The following is a 13,901-nucleotide window of genomic DNA, read 5'->3' on the forward strand; positions in this document are numbered from 1 at the left end:
GAATGTGAAGTTTCTGAAAAACACTCCAAACTACGAATTGGTTCTCCGAAAATGGAAAAAAAAAATGTTGATGAAGCAGCAAAAACTATAAACGACTTTAAATGGTAAAAGCTGGATGATAATGATGAAGTGTACTGGCAAAGCGCAGAAAAAGAGAAGTTTTGGAACTGAAAAACGGATTGAGCAAAGTAGGAAGGAGGCTGTGGACAAATTATAAAGACTGAACCTGACTTCAAAGGATCCAAATGATTCAGTACCTGCTGAAGTCATTAATGAATACCTTGCTCCTGACTCTAAACCCCTGCGGACAATATTCTTCATCATCCTCTGATATTAGAAATTCTAAAATATCATCATATCTTTCATTATAAATATCCTCCATATTTCTGAAGATATTTTCTTAATTTTTCTTATTTGAAATCATTTACCTCTTTGCGCTATCTGTATTACATCATAAAAAAAACTATTTTAGTTTCTAAATTCTGAAACATTCAAGTTTAAAATAGGAATATTTTGAAGTAGTGTTGGGAACTGAAGCATGAATTAGTATAATATAATGACACTTGATAAATGTGATTATGTTACAGTAAGTCATGCTGAGTTTCTAAATGGAACGTGATGATTCACAGATCATAACATCATCATGTGCCATGTTATACGACTCTTGTATTCTATTTAACCTCTAAAATATCAAGAAAATATTTCTTGATGATTCGGTCTTTTCCAAGGTATTTTAGTAATTTGACAAGTCAAGATCGCGCCATCACAATTTCCTTCCTAGAACATTAACAATGTTCATTTCAAAATTCATATCTGTGAATTCTGGACCATTACAAGCGGTGCTTAATCGCAAGAAGAAGAAACGAAAGGACAAAACTCCGAAATAGAAATTGGGGTATAAATTGCAGCAAATAAAAGAGAGCATTAACTATGAATAATAATGATTATAGAAGACAGAAGCAGAGACTTTGAAATATAAGGGAACATATAAAGCCCAACGACAAACCAGAAATTATAAACCATATATATCGATGCATATAGCAATATAAAGACACGGGAGAACTAGGAACACTATAAACCCAAGAGTATAGTAGAAGTAAATAGATTCTTCTGGCGGTAGATGAAAAAAAAAAAGAATGACCGATATGAAAGCTAGAAGTATATCGAGAATCAGAACTGGATGGAGCATATTGATGAATACTTTAAAATATGAGTTGAGGGGGAAAGAATAGAAGGTGATGAAACATGACTAGAAACTTAGAAATCAACAGATTTAACTCACACAATGGCAGAATAAGTGAATCAAACCCTCTAGTGAATAGGTTAAGTTTTTTTTTTTATTAATTTAGTCAAACCACAACTAAATCAAGTGTGATTAGATCAACACCTAGAGCTATTATTCACCACCTGGGTGATTTGGACTGAGAGAGAATCAAAGGAGCTCACTAGATCTGAGTGTGTGTAACAAATGAGAGACTTAACCTAAAATGAAGAACATAAGACTTTATATACCTCTGCTGTTGACTCATCCATACGATTCATTCATCACACGTACGAGTTGGCTTCATCAGCCGTACGGGTGATCACTCACTCGTGTCTTCTCATTTAGGTTGTAATTGTGACTTAGCTCAGCATCAACCGTGCGTATGAGCCTGTCAGTCGTACTAGTGAGGCTTCACTCGTACGTCTGACTAAGTCTAATATAGTCAAACATCTAAATCTCGTTCCTGCAGTTCCTGTAACCACATACAAACACGGATAGGATAATAACGAGCAATCATGGTGGCCTGTAAACTGTTGTACATGCAATGGACGTGGGTAGATGTCTAGGGACTTGCATAAAATGCATCAACAGATGGTGTGAGTTGTAAGGAAACGAAGGAGGTGAATATATAAGAAAATCTCCGACAGAACAATTAAAATGGATGATCGCATTTAAAGCGGATCCTAATTCCCTTGATTACCGGAGAGTCAAATCTTATTAAGAAGATTTTCTTCAAATCTCTTAAAATCTGGGAATCAATCATATCTACGTCAAATGATAAGATGAATCTACACTTAGTCATTTCACTCTTCTATGTTAGCTTCATTCGTACTCTTCATATAAATGGATTGTTTATCCAAATTATTCGCTGATGATAAAACTCTAATTTTCAGCCCGTATGCATCATGAAAACATACTTATTATCATTCACGACCTTTCCACTCAAATTTCGGGACGAAATTTCTTTAACGGGTAGGTACTGTGACAACCCGGAAATTTCCAACCAAATTTAAACTTTAATCTTTATATGTTTCCGACACAATAAGCAATATTTGTTAAGTTAAATTTCAAGAATTTTAAACTATGTTCATACATTCATTCAACCTCGACCAAGTTCTAACGATTCACGAACCATTAAACGAATATGATTATATATGTATATGTGTATATATATTATAATTTGAAACGTAAATAAAATATTAGATTAAATACTTTATATGATTGTATCTGTTTCAAAATGTTTATCAATGGAATTAGAAGATAAGATCAAATGATTGAATTATCAGATATATTGAATTATGATTACAAGTCTCTGTTGAAAGACCCACGTTGATTTGAGAAATCTTTCCATTTTAACAATATTCGAAAAATGGTAAAGTGATTTATAAATAAGAACAAATTGTCAATCATTGAGAACTAGACAAAGGATAGTGGAAGATTGAATTTCATAAAGACTCGATTGATCTATTTAGTTTCAAACGTACAAAAAAACGTTTTTAGTTTAAAAAGAACTTTATTATTAAAACGTATATAACTTTTATAAATATCTAGAACCACTTTTGACAACTCATTACTTAACTAGTATGATAAAGATAACGATATTTATATTTTATTTTATTAAATATATATAACGATTTAAATTAATATTATATATATTTATACGCGTATTATACGTACATAGTTTTATGCTTTTACTATACTTAAACTTTACTTTTACTTTATTTTTACTTTACTTTAACTTTAATAATTCACTTTAATAATTCATACTTTAATAATTCACTTTAATAATTCATACTTTAATAATTCACTTTAATAATTCATACTTTAATAATTCACTTTAATAATTCATACTTTAATAATTCACTTTAATAATTCAAAAATCTATTATAAATAGAATTCAATAGGTTTCATTATTTCATAAAAACTTGAAAATATTTTTCTCTAAACTCTCTCAATCGATATACATATATATATTTACTCCGTATTATTTCAAGATATTATTAGTATACATAAAATATTACTACGGAGTGCTGTCCGAGTGATTTCGAAATTGTTTTTCGAGTGGGATATGATTAAGGAAATTATGGGTTATAGCTATGGAGGTGATTGAGTATGGTTCATGGGTATGCTCGTGAGGTCAATATAGTGTTTATCATTTTCGTTGCGTCTACGTACCTTTCCTGCAATATTGAATCCCAATATTGATACGTGAGTACTCATAATTTAACTTTTACATACTAATAGTGTATCCCTGACTAGTGCTCGAGTATTTAGGATTATGCATGCTTGTACTTTTGATATTACCCTTAGACAGATTAGGTTGAATCTTGAATTAGTTACACTTGCGGTTGAGATAAGGTATAAGATATGCATGTCCTTGGAAAGCTAGCGAAAAATTAAGAACTTTTCCTTTAGATATCGAATGGTTTCGATGAACGGATTATAAGTTATAATCAATTGAATTTTCGATATTTTTATTAAAAATGATTATTATTATCGTCGTTTTTATCGTCGTTCTAGTTTTATCTTATTATTATCATTATTATTATCTTTATCAATAAAAGGGATTTATCATTAAAAATTGTTATTTTTCTATTATTACTATCGTTATTATCGTTAAAGTTATAATTAGTATTATTATTATTATCCAATTATTATTATTATTATTGGTATTATTATTATTATTATTATTATTATTATTATTATTATTATTATCATTATTAATATATATATCATTATTTAAAAATGGTTATTGTTATTGTTATTATTATTATTACTATATTATCATTAAGATAATTATTAGTATTATCGTTAATAATGTTATAGTAACTATCATTATTAATATTAGTGTAATTAAAACAAATATTTGTAACACCTAATTATTTTGATTACTATTATTATCATTATTATGAACACGATATAAAAGACGATTAAAAGCTATTAAACGAAACGATTAGGAAATAATGGGTAAGAGTATCATGATGAAATTAAATATTATAAGATATTGATTTAGATAAAATTATCGTTCTTATTATTTTTATCATTACTATTATTATTAAAAGTATCGTTAGTATTAAAACCATCATTTTAACAAAAATTATCATTTTAATAGACATGTCATTGTTACTATAAAATATCATTATTATTATTATTTTAAATAGAATTATTATTTTAAAGATAATATTAAAAATTATCGTAAATATTAAAGTTATCATAATTAGAATTATCATTTTATCATAATGTCATCTTAGTAATTATAAATATTAATATTTTTATAATAATTATTATTATTACAAAATAATACAACTTTTACTTACTATCATTATAGATATTATTTTATCAAATAAATATGTGATACAAACATATTTTACTACGTGTAATAACTTACTTTAATAATACCTATCATATTATCTTTATAATATTAAATGAACCCCATAAATTTTATTACTTAATATATATAAAAGTATATTTTATTATATAAATTTAATATAAAATTTTATTTATTAATAAATAAATTATATTATTTACTCTAATAAATCTTTTAAAAATATTTAAAAATATAAAATGACGATATTTAAACTATATATTAATCATGTATAGATTTTTGGAAATTATTTTGAGTCAAATTTACTTTTGTTGACTTTTGCATATTAGTCTCGAGCATTAGGATTGTGGTACACTATGACTTGACCTAATTTGTTAGACAAATATTGACCAACACATAAATATATATAATTAATTTAGGTTCGTGAATCCGAGGCCAACCTTGCACTTGTTCAATGACGTTATATGTATTTTTTACTACGAAATACAGTATGGTGAGTTTCATTTGCCTTTTTACCCTTTATATTTTTGGGACTGAGAATACATGCGCTTTTATAACTGTTTTACGAAATAGACACGAGTAAATGAAACTACATTCTATGGTTGAATTATTAAACCGAATATGCCCCTTTTTATTTAGTCTGGTAATCTAAGAATTAGGGAACAAACACCCTAATTGACGCGAATCCTAAAGATAGATCTATCGAGCCCAACAAGCCCCATCCAAAGTACCGGATGCTTTAGTACTTCGAAATTTACATCATGTCCGAAGGAGGATCCCGGAATGATGGGGATATTCTTATATGTATATTGTGAATGTCGGTTACCAGGTGTTCAATCCATATAAATGATTATTTTTGTCTCTATGCATGGGACGTATATTTATGAGAACTGGAAATGAAATTCTTGTGGTCTATTAAAATGATGGAAATAAATGATTATGATAAACTAATGAACTCACCAACCTTTTGGTTGACACTTTAAAGCATGTTTATTCTCAGGTGTTAAAGAAATCTTCCGCTGTGCATTTGCTCATTTTAAAGATATTACTTGGAGTCTTTCATAGCATATTTCGAAGAACGTTGCATTCGAGTCATTGAGTTCATCAAAGATTATTATTAAATCAATTTATAGTTGGATAGTGGATATTATGAAATGGTATGCATGCCTGTCAATTTTCGATGTAAAGAAAGATTGTCTTTTAAAAACGAATGCAATGTTTGTAAAATGTATCATATAGAGGTCAAATACCTCGCAATGTAATCAACTATTGTGAATCGTTTATAATGTATATGAACGGGTCCTTTCAACTAGTCTTCTCCCCCCATTCTAAATTTTTATTTTTTTTAGGTTTTACGAAATGAAGACTTTCTGTGAATTAAACCATGGTCTAATGCTACACTCTTTGATCACTAAACGTAATAATGACACCCTTCCAAGTGAAATAGTATCAGTAATCAGAGAAAAATTGGACGGAGTAAGAAAAGAATCCAGATGCGAAAATAATAAGTTACAATTTGGTAAAGGAAAATCAAAATTCGCAACGAAAAGAAGAGCACGACACCTTGAAAGATGTCACAAATGCGGAAAATGGTCACACGAAGGTAAATGTTCAAATAATCAAACCTATTCAAACACCGAATTTGTTACTTTATGCAGAGACGAACCGTTCATATGTTTAGAAGAAAAATCGATAAATGCTCGAGGTTACGCCTATGTAGCCATGGAAAATCAATTAGTCCGACTATCTTATGAATGGGCTAGAGCATATCACTAAGAAATATATTTCACAGGTAAGTTTGTACAGTTTTTATTTTTATTTTTATTTTTAACCTTTTGATAATAAACGCTAATTTGTTCGCTATAAAGTATTAAATTGGTATTCGATAAAATTAGGTCTTGCGACCGAAATTATTGATATCATACAAAAATTTATTACATCACTGCGAAATTTAACGTTTATTCTTAAGGTATAAATATCTTTAATCAATCAACCAAAAATATTTCAAAAATTCGTCATGAGTTAAATTAGGTCATGGAACCGAAATTACTTTACCGAAAAGAGGGGCGCATATTTTTGATAATATTTGATTGATTAAAGTGGGATAAAAGCCAAAAAGATTTTTAATTTTATTTTTACCATGTTTTTAAAATTAATATATAAATATTAAATTAATATTGTAAATTTTTTTTAAAATCAATATATTTAAGTTTGTAAATATTTGAAAATTTTAATATTTTTAATATAAGTTTGTAAGTCTAAAAACAAAAATATAATATATGTTTGGTGTGAATTTTTAATTATTAATATGAATTTTCAATTTTATGCATTTTAAATTTAAATTTGGTGTGAATTTAAAAACAAAAATTTACTTTATTTCGCTAAGTTAAAAATATGATTTTTAAAATTCGTCGTAAGTTGAAGACTAGGTCGTTGAACCGAAATTGCTTTACCCGAGGGAGGGACGAGAACTTTTATTATCATTATTTTTAATCTTATTGAATTAAAGTATGCCAAAAACATTTAAAAAAAACCCAAAAATCTTTACTTTTAAAACCGCTCTTTGAATTGACAAATTTTAAAATTTTGTCGAGGGACGGACTAGGACATCGATCCGAAACGCCCTCATCCTAAAAAGAAACAAAATTTTAATTTTTAAATTAATTTTATGTTTTATAAAGTTATAAGGTTTTATAAAAAAAAAAAAAACCACCGCAACTCGCGGAGGTTTAAATGGCCCACCACTGCACTCGCGGAGGTCAAAAAACCCAGAAAAAATATAACTGGTCGAACAGACCAGTTTCTTCACCACCATACCCATTTTTCACGAAAAACCCACGGAAAAATCGCCCAAATTGGCAATTTTTCACCATAAATCGTCAAATTTCTTGCTAAAATCACAATGAGGAGACTATTATCAAGGAATTACTCAAGGAAATCGGTAAATTTCTACACCTAAACACCATTTAATCCGAATTTTTAGTGTTCTTGAACAATTTCATGCCTAATTCAATTTTGATGCTTTCTAGTGTAATAATGCTTAAATTGTTTGTGTATTATGCTTGTATAACCTAGATTGATGCTATTTAACATGATTAGAAGCTTTGAACTTCAATTTTTGAATAATCTAGGGTTTGTGTTCTTGAGCAAAATTAGGGTTTTTTGATATAAACAGGTTATGGCCGAATTTTGTTGTTAGTTTATGCTAAATTGAGTAGTGTAACATGTTTAGGTTGCTAAATAATCAAAACTTTGATCCTAAACATGATTTATGAAGATTAAAGTGGACTTTTTGAACCAAAATTGCATAAACTTGATTTAATTGATATGAATGCCATGAGGAACTTGTTTAATTATTATAATGATTATTTTTGACATGTTTTAGAAGTTAAATGCGAAGAAACTTTGTATACATTTTTGTAAAAGTATATTTGTAAAAGTGTAGAATTGTTAATATTTTGAAAATGTGTATAGAGTTTAATATGGATTAAACATGTCATTGTAATTGTTTAGATTTATGATTTTGCTAAAACTAATGCATATTTGGATGCACAAAAATTGTGTTTATTTTGCAGACTGAAAGGGGTGAATCTTCATCCCAGGCTTGCAATGCTCCTCCGAAAGATGCAAATCAACAGGAAATTAATAACCAATACCGACAAGATATGCCTCACCCAATTGTTTCATATTCAAACATTCATGAGGCAGATTTACATCCGAATTTGAGATTTGATAGATATTGGATAGACTATCCAAAATATCAAAAGAACGTGCACACACTTGTGTCTAATAATGTTGAGGTACCCAGAGTTATAGATTGAGAGCCATTAGAGGTAGTGGAATTGGCCGAGCCAATAAGGGAATTACTTACTCAAAGGTATGGTAATTCTACTTTTAGTGATTGGGTACATTTATTCAATATGCGTAGACCTGTATATAGAGAATGGTGTATAGAGTTATTATGTACTATTGAAGTAAATGATCGGGTAGATACTTTAACCGATCGTAGTTTTCATAGATTTTTATTAGGAGGGGAGATGCGCCATATGTCCTTACTAGACATGTCTCGGGCTTTACGTATATATACGCCCGAGGAGCTAGCATCTTATGATTGCCAGAGGTTAATAGTTTATGGTAGGAGGGTGGATGAGAATTTTGATACAAATGACGTATGGAGTAGGATGACTAGTCATCACCGATTCCAGGGGGGATTATACTCTTATCTTGATATTGATAGAGCTGAATTAAGAGTAATCCATAGGTTTTTAGCCAATTCTATTACACAACGAGGTAAGAATAAGGAAAAGGTAAAGGAACAGGATTTGTTTTACCACATGTGTATTCGAGACCCACACAGCGCTGTAAGTATACCTTTTTGTGTGGGTTATTATTTATTGACTATGGTTAGGGGTATGAGACGTGGTAGCATAATAGGAGGTGGTATATTTATTACTTTGATTGCTGAATATCTCGGTGTAGATAGAAGTCGGGGTGGATTATTAATGGCAGAACCAGAACCCCGCGATAGAATAGATTTGTGTGTTTATCATGGTGCTAAGGTCTTAAAGAAACGAAACAACGCGGCAGCACGTTATGATGGCAGGCATCCACAGGTTGAGAGAGATTAACAGCAAGGTCAACCGGGAGGGGGTAATCATATGACGGAAATGCAAATTTTTATGGCTCGACACGAGTATGAAATGGCTAGACAAAAAGCATTTCAAGATTGGCAGTATCATCAATGCCAAATCATAAGTCATTGTACACATGTAGGTAGAGACTACATTCCTACCGTTATGCCCGAATTTGCTCCTTGGACTTTAGAGAGCCGACCACCATATCCTACATATGACCCGGCTCAAGCATTTTACAGCATCTATGGATACGCTTGGGACCCATACTGGAACCATCCTCCTCATCCGTAATTTTCTTATTTTATATTTTTGTTTATTTTATTGTAATGTTACTAATTCTTAATTTTCTTATTTCTTATTTCTTATTTTATTATTATTATAGCTTTTTCTAACTTTATTAGATTTTAAATTTTTGAATGTGGTGTGAAAACCCAACTTCAAAAATATGTATATATGTGTTTGTAGTTTATCTCATGTACAAAACAGGGTAAAACAGCGCATTTTCAAAGACTGACATTAAGTTCAGCAAAAGCTATTAATTTTGACGACGAAACGAAAAAATAAATGTGATGTACCAACAAACAGAATGAACAAATGATGTGCACCATTTATCATTCAGCAAGCAAACGCCAATATATTTAGAAACTTTAGTAAAATTTAATCATTTTTCTAAGCTAATCACCCTCAATAATTTAAATTGTTACTGATTTCTTGCAAATGAGGGCATTGCAAGATCTTAAGTGTGGGAAGGAGTTAAATTCTTTCGGATTTTTAAAATTTTTAACTTAAACACTTGGTTACCATTAAAAATACTAGTAACGTAGTAGTTGTATTAGAATCTAGTGCTCTCTGATAACAAAGAACAGCCCTAGTCTTATATACTGACTACCCACTTCTAGTAAAATTTTTCAAAATTTTCAATTAAATGAATTCAAAATCATGTTTATACATATTTATGAACGATAAAACTAGGTGTTAACACCGAAATTATTGTTACCTTGGAAAGGACATAAATTGAGAAACAAACCAAAATGTTAGAATTCATTTAAAATGGAATAGAGGAAAATAAAAAGGCAAATAAAAGAAAATAAAAGCCAAGTGTGGGAAAATTACCAAGTTATTTTAAACATATGTCACATATTTCTGTAACAAATAATTGAAGATACTTTTGCTTTGGACTAAACTAAACTGTTTTACCCGATTTACTGTAAGAAAGATGGATCTACACGATGAATCAATTCCATCATTAAAAGGAAGTAAAGTCTTCCGAAAAAGAAACACGCTTCTTGATTTAGGTCATGAAGTAGTCGTCCAGACCAGCTGTAGGTTGACGAAAAATCTAGAAAAGTCATCTCTAAAATCAGCAGGAAATCCACGGACCTCAGAATCAAACAGGGTCGCTAAGTGGTCAGACTTATCCTAACCATGAGAGGATCTGTCTTGTAAAATGGGGAGGACGCTGTGCAAATTAGCTTGATAAGACTAATGAATCAGACCCCCAGAAAGGATAATCTCCTTAAAAGATCAAAAATCAGCTTTTAAGCCTGATATTACTCAATCAGAGGTTCAGAGTTTGGCCGGCATTGGGACGCAATAAGCAAAGAAAGCCCAAAAACAGTCGAGTTCTTCAGGCGCAGGAGCGTCATATCATGGTAAAAGTTCGAGTTTATCGAGGGTGGAAGAATTTATGGACCACATGAGTAATGTGGCAACAAAAAAGACAAGTGCGATTGATAATTTCAACGAGTATTACACTATGCAAACTGCACTAACACAAATTGATTTGTTGGAGAGATCATCGGCTCAAATGGAAGACCCGAAAGACGTGATACGTCTTCAAAATCTAAAAAAATTGATTCGTAGCAAGTTGAAAGATAACTTGAACATTGACCATTTTCCGAATGCCTATATTTACTTTATGTTATTTCGTCTTCTATTTTATGAATTAAATTTATGTAAGTTTATTATTTTAGGATTTTTATTAAGTATTTTTGTTATTTAATGGTATTAATTAGATGTTTTTATTTATTTATTCCTAAATATGAGAACTTTTTTACTTTCCACTTTTATTACATAAACAATATAAAACAAATTAATATAACAGAAAAAGAAAAAGAAAATATCACATCAGCATTTCACTAACAAACAATAACAACATCTAACACCACTACTACTCCACTCACTAAGACTCTTTTTAATGGTGATGGGGGTGAATGGGGGGGGGGGGGGGTGGTGATGGGGATTTTGTAGGGTATATCGGTGATGTGGCAAAGGTGATGGGGTTGATGGGGTGATGGAGTTTGTAATTATAGGCGTGATGGGGGTGTGATGGGGGTTGGTGGTCCCATATTTTTAATTTATTTTTCATTTTTGTTTGAGTTTTTATAATAATAATAATTATTATTAGTATTATTATTATTATTAATATTATTTATTATTATTAATTCGTATTATTAATTATAATAATTATCACAGAGAACATTCATTTTTTAACAGAACTTTTATTAAACACAAACAAACACGGTTCAAAGTTTTTTAAAAACTAAACATACAACACAATTACAACGATAATTAAGTTAAACATTTAGAAATCGTCCGAATCACCGAAATAGTTGAACTTGCCATCCATGTCATACTGTGGCCAGCATGGTACATAGTCCTCCTCTTCATCAGAGTGCTCAATGTACCCCATCTCAATTGTATACTCGATGTACAGCTTGATTGACTCGTTGCGGGTCACAGCTCGACCCACAAGCATAGACCAGTCCTCTTCTTCTTTAAGAGGAGTGGCTGGAACATTGGGTTTCTTTAAGAACCAGACTTGTGAGAATACAAGAGGTATGTCCTCCTTGAGGAAATCAAGCAGATTGGACAATGGATGATTACGGACATTCAAGAGGTACTCCCTTTGTTCAGCATCGACGGTGGTGGAGTAATTATTGACCTCACGGTCGAATTCTCCACCGTAGTTCACTTGGACCAAAACATGAATTTGACTCATTTTGAAGTAGTAGAGAAGTAGTAGATAAGTTTGGAAGTAGGTGTGGTTTGATAAGAAATGAGGGGTTCTATTTATAGAGGTAGAAGGTAGTAGGTAGTTGTGTCAATAAACACGTTTGTTGAATACAACTATTGATGCATGGCTCTTTAGTCAAGAAATCTATGTCTTCGTCAGCTTTAATTAAAGCATCTTTGATGCATGGCTCTTTAGTCAAGGAATCTATGTTAAATACAATTTTAATTAAAGCTGCTATGCTATGTCAAATCATCTCAGTTTTCTGAAAGCATCTTTGCTCAGTTATGAATTAAATTAAAGATAACAATTAAAATTTATTCAAATTAAAGATAACGATTACAAATTATTCAAATTATTCAAATTAAAGATAACGCTTACAAATTATTCAAATTACTGAAATTAAACGCAAAACAAACTGAAATTAAATTAAGCATTTAAAGTTCTAAAGTTTGGTGGAAGGTCCCAAATGTGTTGAGTGAGATCTTCTCGGAGTTGGTCATGAATGTTTCTATCTCGTATTTCTAGATCTCTTACATCACGTCTTGTAGATCGATTCCTTACATAGTTAAGATTAGCTTCTCTAGTCTTAAGTAATTCTTCCTCGAGCCATGAAATGTTGAAGCCATTATCCTCAACTATCATGTTATGCAATAACACACAACAATATAATATTCGCCTCAACTTGTTGACACTTTGTAGTCATCCAGCCATTTGTAGAATATGAAATCTACCTTGAAGAACACCGAATGTTCTCTCAACATCTTTACGTGCACTTTCTTGGAAGCATTTAAATTTTATACGGGGCTTTTCGGTTGGGGTCGAATACGCCTTGATTAATGTTGCCCAATCTGGGTAAATGCCATCAGCTGTATAATAACCGTTTATGTAAGTATTACCATTTACAGTAAATGGTGCAGTTCCATTTTTGATGTCATCGAACAACGAAAATTAGTTCAAAACATTAACATCATTGTTAGCACCCGCATCACCAAAGAATGCATGCCAAATCCATGTATCATATGAAGCAACGGCTTCAAGAACAATGGTTGGGTGTTTTTGATGACCACTTATATATTTCCCTTTCCAAGCAACTGGACAATTCCTCCACTGCCAATGCATGCAGTCGATGCTTCCAAGAATTCCCTTAAAACCATGCAATTCTTCATGAGCGCTATACAAACGAGCTATATCGCTACTCGTTGGTTTTCTCAAATATTCATCAACACAAAGTTCCAAAATACATCTACAAAACATATCAAGACATACTATAGATGTACATTCGGACATTTGCAGGTATTCGTCAAACATGTCCGCTGCTGTACCGTACGCCAATTGACGCAATGCAGATGTACACTTTTGTATCATTGAAAAACTTTGTTGACCAAGAGCATAAATTTTTGGTTTAAAAAATTCAAAATGTCTTGGTAAAGGTTGAACATCGTAAGCAAGTATATCATTTATGATGCGTAAGAATAAATCTTTACTCATTCTAAAACGTCTTTTAAAGTGACGATCGTGATATTTTGGAGATTCTTGAATATAGTGTTTGTGTAACATTTCACCTGCTTGTTCACGATCTCTATGAATGTATGTTCGAGACCGTGGAACTCGTTCATTGTTAACAGGTTCTTCAGCTGTTACAGCATCAAATTCTTCGGCCAT

General features: G+C 30.9%; 1 protein-coding gene across 1 annotated transcript; it reads right to left on the reverse strand.

Annotated features, from left to right (window-relative positions):
- Positions 1–12,665: 12,665 nt before the first annotated feature.
- LOC139868118 (uncharacterized) lies at positions 12,666–13,901 on the reverse strand. The gene is made up of 3 exons (XM_071856454.1): positions 13,220–13,901; positions 12,971–13,105; positions 12,666–12,874 (listed from the first exon to the last, which is right to left on the reverse strand). The coding sequence occupies exons 1-3, from the start codon at positions 13,899–13,901 to the stop codon at positions 12,666–12,668; spliced, it is 1,026 nt and encodes a 341-aa protein (XP_071712555.1).

The sequence above is a fragment of the Rutidosis leptorrhynchoides genome, chromosome 9, assembly GCF_046630445.1.
Source record: "Rutidosis leptorrhynchoides isolate AG116_Rl617_1_P2 chromosome 9, CSIRO_AGI_Rlap_v1, whole genome shotgun sequence".
NCBI lineage: Eukaryota > Viridiplantae > Streptophyta > Magnoliopsida > Asterales > Asteraceae > Rutidosis > Rutidosis leptorrhynchoides.

What these genes read in the sequence shown, in the direction of transcription:
- LOC139868118 (XM_071856454.1), bottom strand. Translation starts at nt 13,901, where the DNA reads ATGGCCGAAGAATTTGATGCTGTAACAGCTGAAGAACCTGTTAACAAT. An exon ending in TGCATTCTTTGGTGATGCGG is followed by an intron (nt 13,106 to 13,219) that starts GTGCTAACAATG and finishes GTTATTATACAG; the next exon opens with CTGATGGCATTTACCCAGAT. An exon ending in AACATTCGGTGTTCTTCAAG is followed by an intron (nt 12,875 to 12,970) that starts GTAGATTTCATA and finishes ATAACATGATAG; the next exon opens with TTGAGGATAATGGCTTCAAC.